At 50.6% G+C, this 18,385-nt stretch overlaps 2 protein-coding genes across 2 annotated transcripts in view; both read left to right on the top strand.

The window, feature by feature from the left end:
- yipf4 (Yip1 domain family, member 4) overlaps window positions 1-18,385 on the top strand; it is a 62,048-nt gene that overhangs the window by 39,193 nt on the left and 4,470 nt on the right. The window lies entirely within an intron of this gene.
- The window catches only part of birc6 (baculoviral IAP repeat containing 6), a gene marked incomplete at its 5' end in the record, with an annotated part of 126,890 nt that overhangs the window by 32,864 nt on the left and 75,641 nt on the right, over window positions 1-18,385 (top strand). The window contains 27 exons of the mRNA XM_080548216.1: window positions 1,655-1,966; window positions 2,099-2,198; window positions 2,562-2,776; window positions 3,275-3,483; window positions 4,244-4,590; window positions 5,746-5,965; window positions 6,239-6,375; window positions 6,536-6,673; window positions 6,922-7,049; window positions 7,199-7,330; window positions 7,952-8,167; window positions 8,460-8,643; window positions 9,149-9,343; window positions 9,922-10,055; window positions 10,555-10,708; window positions 10,922-11,038; window positions 12,857-13,017; window positions 13,268-13,394; window positions 13,532-13,642; window positions 13,901-14,162; window positions 14,479-15,050; window positions 15,236-15,411; window positions 15,892-15,988; window positions 16,161-16,355; window positions 16,732-16,932; window positions 17,409-17,688; window positions 17,929-18,185. Of these exons, the coding sequence (XP_080404342.1) occupies window positions 1,655-1,966; window positions 2,099-2,198; window positions 2,562-2,776; window positions 3,275-3,483; window positions 4,244-4,590; window positions 5,746-5,965; window positions 6,239-6,375; window positions 6,536-6,673; window positions 6,922-7,049; window positions 7,199-7,330; window positions 7,952-8,167; window positions 8,460-8,643; window positions 9,149-9,343; window positions 9,922-10,055; window positions 10,555-10,708; window positions 10,922-11,038; window positions 12,857-13,017; window positions 13,268-13,394; window positions 13,532-13,642; window positions 13,901-14,162; window positions 14,479-15,050; window positions 15,236-15,411; window positions 15,892-15,988; window positions 16,161-16,355; window positions 16,732-16,932; window positions 17,409-17,688; window positions 17,929-18,185 (5,377 nt within the window). The remainder of the gene's footprint in view (window positions 1-1,654; window positions 1,967-2,098; window positions 2,199-2,561; window positions 2,777-3,274; window positions 3,484-4,243; window positions 4,591-5,745; window positions 5,966-6,238; window positions 6,376-6,535; window positions 6,674-6,921; window positions 7,050-7,198; window positions 7,331-7,951; window positions 8,168-8,459; window positions 8,644-9,148; window positions 9,344-9,921; window positions 10,056-10,554; window positions 10,709-10,921; window positions 11,039-12,856; window positions 13,018-13,267; window positions 13,395-13,531; window positions 13,643-13,900; window positions 14,163-14,478; window positions 15,051-15,235; window positions 15,412-15,891; window positions 15,989-16,160; window positions 16,356-16,731; window positions 16,933-17,408; window positions 17,689-17,928; window positions 18,186-18,385) is intronic.

The following is an 18,385-nucleotide window of genomic DNA, read 5'->3' on the forward strand; positions in this document are numbered from 1 at the left end:
GAGACGGCATCACGTCACAGGTGCAAGAAAAAAACTGTGAAGTGCAAGCCCAGCTCCCCCATGGTATTTAAGTAGCCACTTGCTAGCAATTCAGACCGGGCCAAAGCAATAACAAATATAGCAGCAGACCGTACTCCATTGTCGAGAACACAGGTTTTAAACATTGAAAGTAATCGCGTCTCATTACGTTAGTTCCCACTCGTCCGCATTTCAGCCAGCATTCGTCCGCGTTTCCCCTACCATTGCCTCTCAACGGAACCCCCTGCCCCCCCAAGAAAGAGGAATTATTACGGACGTAGACACCAAACATCTGACAAGCAGGCTAAAATACCCGCTTTTTTTAAACGCACCCAACCCGAATCTGGCGAGTGGCAAGCCCATAGGCTCGTTGGTAACGTTAGTCCGCCGTAGTCTCGCATAGCCAGACCTATCTCCACACTTCGCGCTGTGCCAGAGCTGGAGAATAATACAAGATTTTGCGCAAGTGTGCGCGCGAGACGCGAGAGTTTTTGCCGGCTGTGATGTCTGCAGATTGAAAGTAAGCAAGTTGAAACGTTAGCAAATATAATTGCAGAGTGTTCTGACAGAGAAAGTTTGTTAAAATTGGTCGTTATTATCGTGACTAGAAAGTGTCTGACTATAGTTCCATAGTGTAAATAGTGTCAAAGAACTAGCAAGCTAGCTAGCTCAGAGGTGATGAGATGAGCTAGTCTCGTCCTTGCACACTTGCCAGCTAAAGAGCTAACTGGAGGCACTTTATTATTTTACTTAAAGTAGATATACTATCTTTCTTATTCTGCTAGAGTTGGGCTTCATCATGGTAATACCATAATGCCATATTTACAGTACATGGACAGTTGATTGAAGCATTGGAAATGTCTGTTTTTTATAGTTGGACATACGATTTTTTTTCAGGTGAGAGAGTAAAGTTAAAATGACATTATCTGACTGCATTGCCCACAGCAATCCAATATTCAATTGTAATTATGTTATAAATTGATATGGATCAATTTATGCCTCTTATTAGATTATAAATACTCTGGCTGTTTTGTCTACATTTTGGTTGACAGCAAAAGGGAGAGAGGAGGATAGTGAGGGAGAGAAGGGGAGCGATAAGACGGAGACCAGAGAGTGAGAGCAAGAACCAGGTGAGAAAGTGGACAGGTAGTCAAGACCACATAAGTAAGTAGCCTTGAGAACCGATGGTTCTGGAGCCTAATGGCCCATAGGGCAGGAGCCTATCTCCTGTTTCCGTCGCGTGAGGCGGCTTAATGTACAAGTACACCCCTGGACATGACGCTGGTATGAGGCAGGGTCTTACCCCCTGGGGGGGGGTCCATGCCACGGTCCATGCCACCCCCCCAAGGCAGCAAACCTAGGGGAAACACTGATATATGTATATGTATATGTGTGTGTGTATGTATGTTTTGTGAATTTTTATCCTGCTGTACCGAATCGTGACTTCAAAACCGTGGTACATACCGAACCGAAATGTTTGTGTACCGTTACACCCTAGTATACACACACACACACACACACACACACACACACACACATTCTCCTCTAGACACACACACTTATTCATTGTACCAGAGCCTCTCTGTAGCTGTGAGGGGTGTATTATCCAAGTAGTAATCCTGTGTGTTTGGAACAGAAGGCCAAGCTGGAGGCAAAGCTGCACCAGACCACCTCTGCAGCCGCCGCCGCCGCCTCCGGCGTTGGACCCATCCACAACTCTGTGCCTTCCAACCCCACCTCCGGCCCCGGCTTCTTCATCCACCCCTCTGACGTCATCCCCCCTACGCCCAAGACCACGCCGCTGTTTATGACGCCCCCCCTCACCCCTCCCAACGAAGCCGTGTCGGCGGCCATCAGCGTGGAGCTGGCCCAGCTCTTCCCCGGGTCCATGATTGACCCGCCGCCAGTCAACCTGGCCGCACACAAGAACAGCCAGAAAGCCAAGCCGGTCAGTCTAACGCTCTAGGTTTCAATTCCCAATATATGTGAAATGTATGACATTGCATCGAGTAATACAAATGTTTTATGCTTTCCATCGTCTCTACGTTTGACTTGGAATGGACTGTTGTCTCTCCTGTAGAACCCCATGGGCAGCGGCCTGGCGTTAGCCATCTCCCAAGCCTCTCACTTCCTGCAGCCTCCACCACACCAGTCCATTATCATTGAGCGCATGCACTCTGGTAAGAGCCGGATACTCAACTGTGTCTTTACCTGGGGGGGGGGGGGGGGGGCGGCATCATTCTTGGTCTGTAACGTATTACGTCATCACCTCTGCCATCAAGTTTTTTCCCCTGAGTGGGGCAGTCCCACTCATATTTTTTTTTGTATTAGACAGATATAATTAAGACAGACAGGAAAGTAAGGAGAAGAAGGGAAAGAGGGTATGTCAGCAGGGAATGGGCCGGATTCGAACCCATGCAGACATGGGCATGTGTGTGCACTGTAGAGTGCTAGACCACTGGAACACCTCAGGCCACCTGCCATTGAGTATTGACGGTGTGTGTGACCAGTACGTCTCTGACCTCCCATCGTCTTTGCCCCAGGAGCCCGGCGGTTTGTGACCCTGGACTTTGGTCGTCCGGTGCTGCTGACAGACGCTCTGATCCCCACCTGCGGCGACCTGGCCTCCCTGTCCATCGACATCTGGACCCTGGGGGAGGAGGTGGACGGACGCAGGCTGGTGGTGGCCACGGACATCAGCACCCACTCCCTCATCCTGCACGACCTGCTGCCCCCCCCCGTCTGCAGGTTCATGAAGGTCAGTGGGAGGGGTGGATGGAGTGGTAGTGATGGATGGATGGAGTGGTAGTGATGGAGTGATGGATGGTTGGATGGAGTGGTTGTGATGGAGGGAGGGATGGATGGTTGGATGGAGTGGTAGGGTTGGAGGGCTGGATGAAGTGGTAGGGATGGATGGATAGAGTGGTAGTGATGGAGGGATGGATGGAGGTATGTAGGGATGGATGGATGGAGGTATGTATGTATGGATGGATGGATGGGTCAGGATGACATGTCATGACATCCAATATCACAGGTTATTATTTTAACCTGACAGGAATCTCCAAACAGAGCCCAGTAGACAATCATTGCAGTGTTTGCTCATATGTTCTTTTCCTGCCACATCCTGAGCAGTCTCCAAATGAGCTTCTGAGACTCATTCACATCTATTTTATCTTATAGCCCTCTACATGCATTTTACATGAAGCAACTGCAGCTCCTATAACCTGCCTCCTTTGCCCCCGCAACGCACAAACAGATCACTGTGATTGGTCGATACGGCAGCACCAACGCCCGGGCCAAGATCCCGCTGGGCTTCTACTACGGCCACACCTACATCCTGCCCTGGGAGAGCGAGCTGAAGCTGATGCACGACCCGCTGAGGGGGGAGACGGACGCAGCCAGCCAGCCAGACCTGGACCAGCACCTGGCCATGATGGTGGCCCTGCAGGAGGACATCCAGTGCAGGTCAGCCAGTCAGCCAGTCAGCCAGCCAGCCAGTCAGTCAGTCAGCCAGTCAGCCAGTCAGCCAGTCAGCCAGTCAGTCAGTCAGTCAGTCAGTCAGTCAGCCAGTCAGTCAGTCAGTCAGCCAGCCAGTCAGCCAGTCAGAGGAAGTATACAACTCCTGCACTGCAGTGTGTCCCACTATCTATCTACACTGCTGCTTGTGCAGTTACAGATTTCTTTAGTTTTTACCATTAAATCTTTATTTATTCAGAACCAGTGTTTTTTTATCTGACATAACAGGTTTATATTTACCAATTCCCTATGTTGGTTTAGAGCGGATCATGTGTGTAGTAGGAAAACATAATTATAAAGTCTACTTTCAAGCAGCACTGTATATAAATATCTCCATCTCCACACTACAGTGGAGGCTTTCCACAGATTGAGGGTTTCTTCCCGACTGGCATACTATTTAGTATGCATGACCAGTACGCCACATCACACAATAGAGGTTGAGTTGAGTGATGTAGGGACATGGTTGTAATTACATAAATGTCAGCTCATAATTACATAAATGTCAGCTCATTCCTAGCTGAGTGTGTGAAACATGGAACGGGCTCTTAGTTTTTCTTTTTTTTCTTTCTAGTATGTTCTTCATGTCTAGTAGAACTGTCCAGAGTCGTTGTTAACGGATGGAGCTAGTAGTGAAATGTGTCCGTTGTGTGTGGATATTGTTTCATGGATGTTACATGGTCGTCGATCTGCCTCCTCCCTGTCTCTTTAGGTACAACCTGGCTTGCCACCGGCTAGAGACCCTCCTCCAGAACATCGACCTGCCCCCCCTCAACAGCGCCAACAACGCCCAGTACTTCCTGCGCAAGCCCGACAAGGCGGTGGAGGAGGACTCGCGGGTCTTCTCGGCCTACCAGGACTGCATCCAGTTGCAGCTGCAGCTCAACCTGGCCCACCACGCCGTCCAGCGGCTGCGCGTGTCCCTGGGCGCCGGGCGCAAGCTCCTCCCCGAGGCCTACGACCCCCGCGAGCTCATCCAGAACTCCTCCACAGAGCAGCTGAGGACCACCATCCGCTACCTGCTGGACACGCTGCTCAGCCTGCTGCACTCTAACAACGGTGAGGGGGGGGTCGGGAGGGATGGTCATGGGAGAACCATCCGGATGGTTCCTGTGCCTTGGTGGTAGTGGAACTCTGGGATTAGGTTGCTGTCTGTGTGTTGCCTTTTTCTCGCTGCTGCGTTTTTTTTGCATTGTAACTAAATGTTTGTAATCTTTCAATCTTTCAAATGTTGTCTTGTCATGTCTTCCGAAATATCAAATAATTTGCAGCGTTCGCCTTTCTTTATCCCCTGCTGCGTTTGTTTTTCGAAATGCATAATTTATGTATTCGATGTGTGTATAACACAAAACTCCACACTTACTTTTATAAAAAATTGTCTGTTCATAAAACTCTTCAAAAGTAAAACTTTTCAAAGTAGTTCAAGGCTAACCGACAGCCAATAGCACTGTAAAGTGTGCTTAACAATCTCCTTGTTATCTTACCTGCCCAGTCCACACTTGTACACACAGCCCATCATACGGCATCATCATCTTCGATTCTGGTGAAAAGGAATAATGCATTATCCCCTCGTTAGCAGACGAGGCTGCTTCATGTCTCCGTCTGCACCGTCTCCGTGCGCCAAGTGAATTCAATGAGCTCCTGTTTCACGGCAGAAGAAAAGCCTTCGCCTCATTATTTCCCAGGCCTCTGTAGTTTGTCTGTTCTGTGGTGAGATGGTGAGACAACAGCACTTCATTTCCATGTCTTTGTTCAAGTGCTTGATTGGAAGGGAAAAATGTCTGTTAGGTCTCTCTTGTCACTCTGTCGTGATGAGCAGCTATTTGAGGAAACGGGGTATAGTTAATTAATTCGAAATTATATTATATATATATATATGCTTAATGATCAAGGTTTTGGAAGATACCGAGCCTCTCACAACACACATCAGTCATGAATGTAACTGGTGGAAAATGGGCTTGTTTAATTTAGATTTAGTGGCGACTGTTCCTCTCCAGCTTTTTCCCTTTTCTTGCAGCTGGCTCCCTCATTATTTTATATTTTCTTCTTAGTTTTTCTTTGCCCTTCTTGTTTTTACTCTGTTTCTCTCGCCTTTGTCTCCCAATTAAGTTTTCTCTCGCTCACTATCTCCTTGCCTCCTTTGACCTCTCACCCACCCCTCCCGCACCAAGTGATTTTTACATTCAATAACACCCCCTCTCCCTCCCCATCCAGGGCACTCTGTCCCACCAGTGCTGCAGAGCACGTTCCATGCGCAGGCCTGCGAGGAGCTCTTCAAGCACCTCTGCATCAGCGGCACTCCCAAGATCCGTCTGCACGCAGGGCTGCTGCTGGTCCAGCTGTGTGGGGGCGAGCGCTGGTGGGGACAGTTCCTCTCCAACGTCCTGCAGGAGCTCTACAACTCTGAGCAGCTGCTCATCTTCCCCCAGGACAGGTGGGCTGACGACTCCCCTACTTGTACTCCACCTCCCCTCCACAACACTCCTTCCCCCTCATCAGTTGGCTGGGCGCTGAGTGCTCCATCGTCTTTAAAAAACGCAACACTAGAACACACACACACACACACACGCATAACTGCCTTTTGACTAGCGCCCTTAAATTGAATAACGTCTTCCATGAAGGTGTGTGAACACCATGCTTGTCAAATCCGGTTGGGCTGGTTCCCGGAGTTAAACTTGATGTCCACTCTGTTCACGTCCTCCTCTAGAGTCTTCATGCTGCTGTCCTGCATCGGCCAAAGATCCCTGAGCAACAGCGGCGTGCTGGAGGGCCTGCTCAACCTTCTGGACAGCCTGCTCTGCCCACTGCAGCAGCCCCTGGCCTCCGCCCAGCGCAGGACGGAAGGTGGGTCTGGCTCTTGTATACGGAGGGGGTGAGGGGCAGGGTGGCCTGGGGGGCCGTCGGACCTGGGCCAGGACTCTGACTCTGACTCTGACTCTGACTCTGACTCTGACTCTGACTCTGACTCTGACTGTGTGTGTGTGTGTGTGTGTGTGTGTGACAGGCGTGCTGGACATCCCCATGATCAGCTGGGTGGTGATGCTGGTGTCGCGGCTGCTAGACTACGTGGCCAGCGTGGAGGACGAGGCCTCGGCAGGCAAGAAGGGCCTGGGTGGGAAGGAGAGGGAGAGAGCCTATACAGGTACCAGAGCTGGAGGGCCTGGCTGGATAGCAGGAGGCCTGGTTGTAAGGGGTGATGTCATAGGCTTGGATTCAAAACCTTAGCGTATTACTGTTGGTCACTATGGAGGTTTTCCAAACATAATTTCTCATCATTTTTTTTCTTTTATTTTTTAAGAATCAATATGATGCCTAGTAGGAGTGAGTATTGTATTTGGATACAAACGCATCAAATTGACTTTTTTTTTTTCATCTCTCCATTGATTGAAGGTAATCAGTGGAGCTTTATCAATAACAGCCTTCAGTCGCAGAACTCCAGCAGATCCACCAAAGGCAACAGCAGCCTGGACCGCCTGTACTCCCGCAAGATACGCAAACAGCTGGTCCACCACAAACAGGTAAATGTGTCCAATCCCAACTTACAGATAACTCCGATTCATTTTTCTAATGAATCTTGTTTGACTATCCCTGAAGTACCTGAGGGAGGAATAGATTGATCTGTACCAGGATGTCTCCTGGGATATTTATCATGCCCTTTTCATTGTAGCAGTTAAATCTATTGAAAGCGAAGCAGAAAGCTTTGGTGGAGCAGATCGAGAAGGAGAAGATCCAGAGCAACAAGGGCTCCTCCTACAAGCTGCTGGTGGAGCAGGCCAAGCTGAAGCAGGCCACATCCAAGGTGACTACTGTTTTTTGATCTCGAATTATGCTTATTTTCTTGTGCTGCGTTGTTCCCTTGTCAGGAACCGAAGCCTAATAATTTGACTGTCTTACACTTGTGTAATGTGACGTAACAGTAAACTTGAAACTTGAACTGTCACTTGTGTGCTAGTGTGAATACTCGTCTAATCTGCGCCTCCCAATCCCCACTCTCTGGCTCTCTCTCTCTCTCTCTCTCTCCCTTCTCTCTCTTTCTCTCCCCCTTGTCTCTGTCTCTCTCTCCCCCTTGTCTCTGGCTCTCTCTCTCTCTCTCTCCCCCTTATCTCTGTCTCTCTCTCTCTCTCCCTTGTCTCTGTCTCTCTCTCTCTCTCTCTCTCTCCCCCTTATCTCTGTCTCTCTCTCTCTCTCTCTCCCTTGTCTCTGGCTCTCTCTCTCTCTCTCCCTTGTTTCTGGCTCTCTCTCTATCTCTCTCTCTCTCTCTCTCTCTGGCTCTCTCTCTCTCTCTGTCTCCCCCTGGTCTCTCCCCCTCTCTCTCTCTCCCCCTGGTCTCTGTCTCTCTCTCTCTCCCCCTTGTCTCTGGCTCTCTCTCCCTCCCCCTTGTCTCTGTCTCTCTCTCCCTCCCCCTTGTCTGCTCTTCCAGCACTTTAAGGACCTGATCCGTCTGCGGCGTACAGCCGAATGGCCCCGCTCCACCCTGGACACTGAAGCCACGGCCGCCAAAGAGGCCCCCGAGGTGGAGCCGCTGCCCTTCACCCTGGCCCACGAGCGCTGCATCTCTGTGGTGCAGAAACTAGCCCTCTTCCTCCTCTCCATGGACTTCACCTGCCACGCTGACCTCTTGCTCTTCGTCTGCAAGGTCAAATCATCCAAAACTTTGAAAAGTTGTTTCTTTCTTACCAGAGAGACGGTGGTTAACGCATGAAACAAATATCCACATTTGTTCCTGTTGGTAACTGACTCCCCCAGTCTCTTGTAGCCAGGCATAGTAACGTATTGTACTCTCTGCATGCATACTGACGTGTGTGTGTCTGTGTGTGTGTGTGTGTGTGTGTGTGTGTGTGTCTGTGTGTGTGTGTGTGTCTGTGTGTGTCTGTCTCGTATGTCTGTGTCGTGTGTGTGTGTGTGTGTGTGTCTGTGTGGACCTCCAGGTCTTGGCCAGGATAGCCAACGCCACCCGGCCCACCATTCACCTGTGTGAGGTGGTCTCTGAGCAGCAGCTGGAGCGCCTGCTCCTCCTGCTGGTCGGTACGGACTTCAACAGAGGAGACATCTCCTGGGGCGGCGCCTGGGCCCAGTACTCACTCACTTGCATGCTGCAGGACATCCTGGCAGGTAGGGGGCGCTGTGGGGAAACAGTGGGGCTCCACGGTGCTAAGCTAAGTTAACTGGGATGGTATGGGGGCGTGCCATCTAGTCAACTTTCTTCATTTTCTGTGATTTGAGTGGGCGTGAATAAAATGTTGGTTATTGGTTATTCATATGCTGCCACCTGCTGGCTCGTCTATAGATAAACCTTATTACTGCGTTTATCCAATTTGCTGACTCCTTCCCAGTTTATAGAAAGTCCCTAGTCCCTAGCTGACTACATGGCTCCCCTCACGCTTTCACAAATGCAACGACTGTGAAAGGTAATAATAATAACTTGGTTCTATATAGCGCCTTTCTCAAACCCAAGGACGCTTTACAGATTTTACAGACAGAAAGTCAGACAGACAGAACAGAAAGGAAACAAGAAGACAGCGACAGTGACAAAACTAGACAGGTAGCAGGTGCTTCCTCTATGCATCTCTATGGCGCTAACCCCAGCACTAACTGTTTCCTTGTCCCTGCCCCCCAGGCGAGCTGCTGTCCCCAGGGTCACTGGACTGCATGGACGAGGGGGCGGTCGGCGATGAGGCGGGGGCATCGTCCTCCTCTGCGGGGGTGGACTCTGATGATTCCATGCCCCAGCCCGTGCCCCTCCCCCTGGTAGAGACCGTGGATGAGCCCCTGGCTCCAGACCTCATCGCAGGTACTCCCGGGACCTCCTCTGGTAGGCAGGGCCCTGCACCACATTCACACACGGAGCCCCTCACCTCACAACCATGACGGAGGCATACGTGTTCAATTGTTTTTCTGTTTTTCCCTTTTAGATGCATGTTGTTTTTTCCTGAGTATTGATTCTGTAGTTGTGTGGCTTCCTGTGCTGAATTTTTTAATGTTTAAATATTTTCTAACCAGTTCAATTCTGAGTTGACGTGTTGTAAAATGTTTACAATTTGGAGGGGGAGCTCAAACAGTACAGATTCATTTCCAGTTAATTTAATACCTATATAAAGGGTGTCTGTATGGGCAAAGATGCTATTCTTTAAGGCAGAAATCCTGACTTAGTGTATTTTTACTTTTTTAATCTCCTGTTGACATCAACAGTGATCTATCGTACACAAAAGAATCAAGTCATATTTCTGCCTGGCTCCCCCTCAACTGCAGAAAGAAGTGTTTGTCTGCCTTAACATTGCCTAGTAACTTCCTAAAGAAGGCCTCTGATGTAACTTCCTAAAGAAGGCCTCTGTGAGTTTGCTGTTTAGTGTGCTTGCTTGGCAATATTAAAGCTGTTTTTGTTATTCAAAGGTGCTCCACCTCTGTCATCTTTGGAAAAAGATAAAGACATAGACTTTGACTTGCTACAAGACCTCATGGATGTTGATATTGATCCTTTAGATATTGATTTGGAAAAAGATCCGCTCGCCGCCAAAGTCTTTAAGGTACGGACTGCATGACCTCCTGTGTGTTCACTGTTCTATTCCCCAACCCTCCGTCTGTTGTTCTGAAACACTGTTGTGTTGCTATTGAGCTCATTATTGACAGGACCATCACTAGGGTGACCTATTGATTCAGAAAGAAACACACCGACTTGAATGAACGTAGCTCAACAAACGTGAAGCCACACTTTTGCTTTTGATGAAAAGGCTGCTTGTAAACATAACACCCTCACACCTTAACCTTTGTAATAAACTACATTTTAAGCAACTGACCAACTAAAAGACCTTAGAAAGTGTTCCTCCCTTCAATATTTTATTCTAGAGAAACAGTTTCCTTTGCATGTTGTGAATGTGTTTTTGTGACATTTTGCAGACTTAAAGTTGGATATTCCTATGTTATATCAAATAAGCCTTATTGTCACGTAGTGTTAGTATGCAACGTACTGTGATGTAGTTGGGTCTAAGGAGTGACTGCATTTGCGTGTCTCCTTCTTGTCTCCAGCCCATTAGCAGCACCTGGTATGACTACTGGGGTGCTGACTATGGCACGTACGGTTACAACCCCTACATAGGGGGGGTGGGCATCCCCGTGTCCAAGCCCCCCGCTGCAGCCGAAAAGCCAGGGTCTCAGAGTCTCTCAGTCTCTGTGTCACAAGGTAAGAACGGGCTGAGGGGGGTTCTGCTCATCTCTGCATGTAGACCAAACCTGAGCTAAAGGCTGTTCATGATGTACATAGGTCAATGACACGCTTCCATGATAAAGGAATGTATTACTCAAAGATAAGCTTGTTCCTTCCCTCCTGAACTATGACACGTGATTCATTGACTGCCTGACCTCTGACCCTGTGACCCTGTGACCCCTCCCTCAGCGCTGGACGCCCGTCTGGAGGTGGGTCTGGAGCAGCAGGCGGAGCTCATGCTGAAGATGATGGCCACGCTGGAGGCCGACTCCATCCTACAGGCCCTCACGTCCACCTCCCCCACCGGTACCACCAGCACCATCTCTCACACCACACCCTCTCTCACACCATACACCCTCTCACACCACACACCCTCTCTCACACCATACACCCTCTCACACCACACACCCTCTCTCACACCATACACCCTCTCTCACACCATACACCCTCTCTCACACCATACACCCTCTCTCACACCACACACCCTCTCACACCATAAACCCTCTCAGACCACACACCCTCTCACACCACACACCCTCTCTCACACCATACACCCTCTCACACCATACACCCTCTCACACCACACACCCTCTCAGACCATACACCCTCTCACACCACACCCTCTCTCACACCATACACCCTCTCAGACCATACACCCTCTCTCACACCACACACCCTCTCTCACACCACACACCCTCTCTCACACCTCACACCACACCCTCTCTCACACCATACACCCTCTCACACCATACACCCTCTCACACCATACACCCTCTCTCACACCACACACCCTCTCTCACACCATACACCCTCTCTCACACCATACACCCTCTCACACCATACACCCTCTCTCACACCACACACCCTCTCTCACACCACACACCCTCTCTCACACCACACACCCTCTCACACCATACACCCTCTCACACCACACACCCTCTCTCACACCACACACCCTCTCTCACACCATACACCCTCTCACACCATACACCCTCTCACACCATACACCCTCTCTCACACCACACACCCTCTCTCACACCACACACCCTCTCTCACACCATACACCCTCTCACACCATACACCCTCTCTCACACCACACACCCTCTCTCACACCACACACCCTCTCTCACACCACACACCCTCTCACACCATACACCCTCTCACACCACACACCCTCTCTCACACCATACACCCTCTCAGACCACACACCCTCTCTCACACCACACACCCTCTCACACCACACACCCTCTCACACCACACACCCTCTCACACCATACACCCTCTCAGACCACACACCCTCTCTCACACCACACACCCTCTCTCACACCACACACCCTCTCACACACCATACACCCTCTCTCACACCACACACCCTCTCTCACACCACACACCCTCTCACACACCATACACCCTCTCTCACACCACACACCCTCTCTCACACCACACACCCTCTCTCACACCATACACCCTCTCACTCAAATGCAGCCCTGTGTTGAAATGTGTCTGTGAATATTCCTGAAATATTTCACGTGTCATAACCATGAGGTCTGTTTTTCAGGCTAAACCAGATCCATTGTTTAGATTCACCACTAGCAAAACTAGATACCGTAAACTTCCAATAAGTGCAGAGTCTCGAATAATAGCTGGGCAGCTGATGACACTATTATAGCCCGTCCCTACAAAATAATAATTGTTTACCGGTGTGTATTCTCAGTTGAGATTATTAGATGATTAAATCACTTCATTTGATTCTGACCGACTGTTGCGACATGACAGGTATTTTCAACATTCTGACAGCTCATTTGCGGCAGTCTTGTATGGGAACGGTATTAAATTACCATCTGATTTACTGTAGGCCAATCCTTCTGGTGGTCTTTGTTCTCAGTAGACCATGATAATATATTCAGCTCTCGCAAAAGCGGTGGAGTAACAGAATAACCACCAGTCTCCAATATGTGCCGGGGTGCTCCATGGTTAAAGCAAATAAACAGGCTACCAAAATACGTTTTTCACTATGCACAATATCATTCATTCATGTACCAGTGCTGGGTCAAAAAAGAGTTATCAAATAATGAAGAGAAGGAAGAAAAAAACAAGATGGCTGACCCTGTCCTCTGTCCACAGTGTCCCAGGCCTCCAACGGGACGGACGACTCTCTGCTGCTGCGGGGGCTGCACGGCTCCCCCCCGGGGAGCAGCCTGATGATGGTGCAGGCCTCCTCCATCCCCATGCTGAGCGCCTGCTTCAACAAGCTCTTCTCCATGCTGCAGGTCCACCACGTACAGGTCAGTCCACCAGATGCCCCACTGCTCCACAACTCCGTCCTGACACTCACATTTGAATGACATCTATTGCATGACTTGTGATGTGTGTTCTACACATCTCCTCCCTACACCCTAGTAGTGGGTAAGCAGTGGAGGTAACGTCGGGTTCTCAAGAATACGTATGTGTGACTTGGATAGTGAATGAAGTCATTAGCTCTAGCTAGCTAGTTAATCGTCTGCTCACTCGTATAATGACGCCTCTCTACACCAGCTGGAGTCTCTGCTGCAGCTGTGGCTGACCCTCAGCCTCAACTCCTGCTCCGGGGGAACGGAGGAGAGCGGGTCAGACATCTTCATGTTCAACGCCTGCAGAGTTCCCGCCATCCCGCTCAACCAAGGTCAGAACGGCCCTCCTCCCTCCCTAGCCGAACTCGCACTACTAGAGTTCTCGTGCTCCTCAATCCCACATCCTAACCAGGCCGTGACAGTGACGCTGGTATTCACGTATCTTATCTTTTGGTGTTTTCTGTGGCAGCCTCCATCAGCAGTTTCCTGACTGTGCTAGCCTGGTACCCCAACACGTCCCTGAGGACCTGGTGTCTGGTGCTCCACTCCCTCACCCTCATGACCAACATGCCCACCAGTGGTGAGTTACCTCCCGCCATGGAGATCATGTCTGAGTAAGGAGTCAAACTGAAAATGCACATTGAAGATACAGCGGAAACTGAAGATGAGTCTGAAGCCCTATTTGTACGAGATTAGTATTATGTGGTGACGTCCGTAATTTCTAAAACAAATGCTGTGAATGTAATAAGTATTACAGGTATTTGCTACAATCTTAGCACATTCGGACTCCTTTGGGTTGTGGGTTCCTCTGTGATGGGGTGTGTCTGTGTGCTGTCAGCAGCCTCCAGCAGTGGGATGGCAGGTCACGACAGCACGGCCCAGCAGATGGTGTCGGACCCCACGCTCGTCCACGTGCTGGTGCGCTTCCTCTCCGGCAGCAACCCCCACGGCACCAGCCAGCACAGCTCCCAGGTGGGCCCCACGGCCACGCAGGCCATGCAGGAGTTCCTCACCAGGCTGCAGGTGCACCTCTCCTCCACCTGCCCGCAGATGTTCAGCGAGTTTCTCCTCAAACTGATGCACATCCTGACCACTGAGAGGTGAGTCCTGTATGACCGTACGTACATACATACATACATACATACATACATACTGACCACAGAGAGGTGAGTGGACTAACTGTCCTTGGGGGGGCCAATATGCATCCATGGTTTCTTGTTCCAGCCCTGATTCACATCACCAGCTAGTTGTGAGATTCTCAGTTAAACCATGATGGCTTAACTTCAGGGCTGGAGCGGTCCACCTTTCATCTCAAGGGTGAATCCAACATTATTTTACAGCCATGTAGATTTAGAATACAATGGTTTTCTGTAGTGCTGTGCTCAACGATGCCTTCTCCTCCTCCCCCTTTCCCAGGGGGCCGTTCCAGTCCGGGCAGGGCCCTCTGGACGCCCAGGTGAAGCTGCTGGAGTTCACCCTGGAGCAGAACTTCGAGGTGGTCTCCGTGAGCACCATCTCCTCCGTCATCGAGTCCATCACCTTCCTGGTGCACCACTACATCACCTGCTCCGACAAGGTGGTGTCGCGCAGTGGCTCGGACAGCTCGGTGGGGGCGCGCGCCTGCTTCGGCGGCCTCTTCGCCAACATCATCCGCCCCGGCGACGCCAAGGCGGTGTGCGGCGAGACCACGCGCGACCAGCTGATGTTCGACCTGCTGAAGCTGGTCAACTGCCTGGTGCAGCTGCCGCTGTCGGGCGACCGAGAGTTCAGCGGGCGGCTGCCACCGGCAGGGAGCGGGGCGGCGGACAGCAGCGTGTCGGACGAGGAGAAGGTGTGCGGCAGCAAGGAGGGGGCGGCGGGGGGTTCGGCCCCCCACCAGGGCCCGGCGGCGGGGGTGGCGGACCTGGTGCTAGCCAACCAGCAGATCATGAGTCAGATCCTCTCGGCTCTGGGGCAGTGCAACAGCAGCGCCATGGCGATGATCATAGGTAAGGCCCTCGACGAAGTAAACAGACACCGCTGGTCGTCCACTTAAGCACCGCTACACATCACAGGACGCTGTTCGCTAAGGCTGTTAAGTTAAGCATACACTCGTAGGAAGTTTACTTCATAAGGAGCACCGTTTTTAAGTTTGTAACCATTTTTATTTGCTAAGGCTTCTCCCTGTCTTCAGGTGCCAGCGGCCTCCACCTGACCAAGCATGAGAACTTTCACGGAGGACTAGACGCCATTTCTGTCGGTGACGGCCTGTTCACCATCCTCACCACTCTGAGCAAGAGGGCCACCTCGGTCCAGGTCATGCTGCAGCCCATCCTCACCTACATGGCCTGTGGATACATGGGGAGACAGGTAACACTGAGGTCACTCAATAGGCCCTGTTATGTCATAGGCTATGTTGTTGGCCATTCCATGAGCACAGGGGCATCATTGAATTAACTTTACACATTTTCAAATAGTCAATATGTGTTTTTTTGTACTAATGTGTTAGTAGCTTTTGTGGTAGATAAGTGTAAGGCCCCAGCTACCCTAATCCTTCAGAAAACAGACAACAATGTGGAAGGTTGAGTTCACTCTCCGATCTGTGGAATTTTTGGAAGTCAACCGCAGACGCCGAGCTTCCTCGCTTCTAATGGGATAATCAGACGAATGGACTGTCAAAAGTTAAACTCCTCCGAATATTTTGACATTCATACCCATGCCATATCTGTTGACTCACACAGAAAACCCGTTGGTTGAATCCGTACGCATATTATAGAGTATTTCGTCATGACACAAAGCTATACTGGAATGTGAAAAGGTCAATGTGATGACGTACTTCTTCTCTCCCAGGGTTCTCTGTCCACCTGCCAGCTGTCTGAGCCTCTGCTGTGGTTCATCCTCCGAGTGCTGGACACCAGCGAAGCACTCAAGGCCTTTCATGATATGGGTACACACACACACACACACACACACACACACACGTATATAGATCATGTTATGGGAAATTGTGCAACGTTTGGAACATGGAAATGTGTCAAAATCTAGTGTATTGTAAGTCATCATACCTCCTCCCTGAGGCTTAACTGGTATGTTTGTATTGTGTTGTGACCTGTGTGCAGGTGGCGTCCAGCTGATCTGTAACAACATGGTCACCAGCACGCGGGCCATCGTGAACACAGCACGCAGCATGGTGTCCACCATCATGAAGTTCCTGGACTCTGGCCCGGGGAAGGCTGCAGACGGCAGCCTCAAGGCCCGGGTCCTGTCCTCAGAGCCCGACAACGCAGAAGGACTCCACAACTTTGCTCCACTAGGTACGTGAGACGGGGAGCAGGTAGCTTCCTTTGCTGTCGCTAGATGTTTGCTAGATGTGACGCTTGCATGTTGATTAGATAAATGTCCCCAACAATAAATGTTTGGTTTCCTCATCCTTCACATGTTGGTTAAATTGTGTTTTGTCCATATTCAATTGTACCTAGGTTGAACTAGGTTGTACCTAGGTTTGGGAGGGGGGAAAACAACCTATAGTAGTCTTAAAGACCTTTTATGGCCAACTGTTGATCATTTTAAGAAGTTCACGAATAATTCTACCCGCAACAAAGAACCAACATTACACAATGTCGGCTTATGGCGTCCATCACCTAATGAGTTAAACAGCTGTGATCCTAAGTGCCCTGACTGTCCCTCCAGGAACCATCAACTCCAGCAGCCCCACGGCCCAGCCAGCGGAGGTCCTCCTGCAGGCCACGCCCCCTCACAGGCGGGCGCGCTCGGCCGCCTGGTCCTACATCTTCCTGCCTGAGGAGGCGTGGTGTGATCTCACCATCCACCTGCCTGCAGCCGTGCTCCTCAAAGAGCTCCACATCCAGCCCCACCTGGCCTCCCTCGCCAGTGAGTCACACCACATCTACCACCACACAACACACCACATCACATAGAAAATACAACAACAAAAAAGTGTACATTGTAATGTGCAAAATTGCGTAAAAAAACTACTATGGGCATAGTCCCAGTTGGCAGTCCATTAGTACCCGCCTCAGTGTTTCCCCCTTTGTTGACAAGCAACAAAAGAAACCCACAAATGTAATTATTTTCTTTCTTACAAAAGATTTTAAAAGTTCTGATAACCATCATATTATGTTATCATCATCATATCGTCATATTAGTTTAATGTTGTTTCAATGTATTATAGACCTTTTCTTTATAACAAGCATAAAAAAATCGCTAGTATGTTGATGTCTCTAGCTAGCTAGCTAATATGCCAAAAAGCGAGGGGCACTCGAAAAAGAGGGGTACAGGTAAAAATAAGAAATGGGATTGGGTCAATGTGTATGTATTTCTGTCTGACCGTGTCAACCTCCCCCCAGCCTGCCCCTCCTCAGTCTCGGTGGAGATCAGTGCAGACGGGATCAACATGCTCCCTCTGTCCACGCCCGTCATCACCAGCGGGCTGACCTACATCAAGATCCAGCTGGTGAAGGCTGAGGTGGCCTCGGCCGTGTGTCTGCGGCTGCACCGGCCCCGAGACGCCAGCACCCTGGGCCTGTCCCAGATCAAACTGCTGGGCCTCACCGCCTTCGGGAACACCTCCTCAGCCACCGTCAACAACCCCTTCCTGCCCTCCGAGGACCAAGTCTCCAAAACCAGGTACCCGGTACACACACACACACACACACACACGCACACAAACACCATTTACGAATCAGAAAAGAAGAGTGTCAGGGTCTGTGTTTTTATCTGGGCATTGTGTCTTGGAACCTTGGTCTTCTACTCTCACAGAAACACTTCCTCCTCAGGCTCATCAAGTTTAATACTGTACCTTCTGTGATCTACACATTATCAACCTTTTCACCGTGCCCTCCCCCGCCCCCTCCCCCGCCCCCCCAGTATCGGCTGGCTGCGTCTGCTGCACCACTGCCTGACCCACGTCAGCGACCTGGAGGCCACGATGGCCAGCGCCGCCGCCCCCACCGCCAACCTGCTGCAGACCTGCGCCGCCCTGCTCATGTCGCCCTATTGCGGGATGCACTCGCCCAACATCGAGGCGGTGCTGGTGAAGATCGGCCTGCAGTCCACCCGTATCGGCCTGAAGCTCATCGACATCCTGCTGAGGAACTGTGCGGCCTCCGGCACGGACCCTACCAGTACGTAGCCTCACCCTCCACATACAGACCACTACAGTCTGGTTATAACACGCCGTCACCTGGTTTTTCATCTCTGTTTGTTTGGACACTCGTCCAGTGATGCTCAATCCTGGGACAGACTAGGGTTGATCACTGTCAACCATCCAGGTCTCTGGCCCCCTTTTAGGGTCTTGGGGGGATTTCATTCTGACTGTTATTAG

This window comes from Nansenia antarctica (assembly GCF_963989245.1).
Source record: "Nansenia antarctica genome assembly, chromosome: 1".
NCBI classification, from domain to species: Eukaryota; Metazoa; Chordata; class Actinopteri; order Argentiniformes; family Microstomatidae; genus Nansenia; species Nansenia antarctica.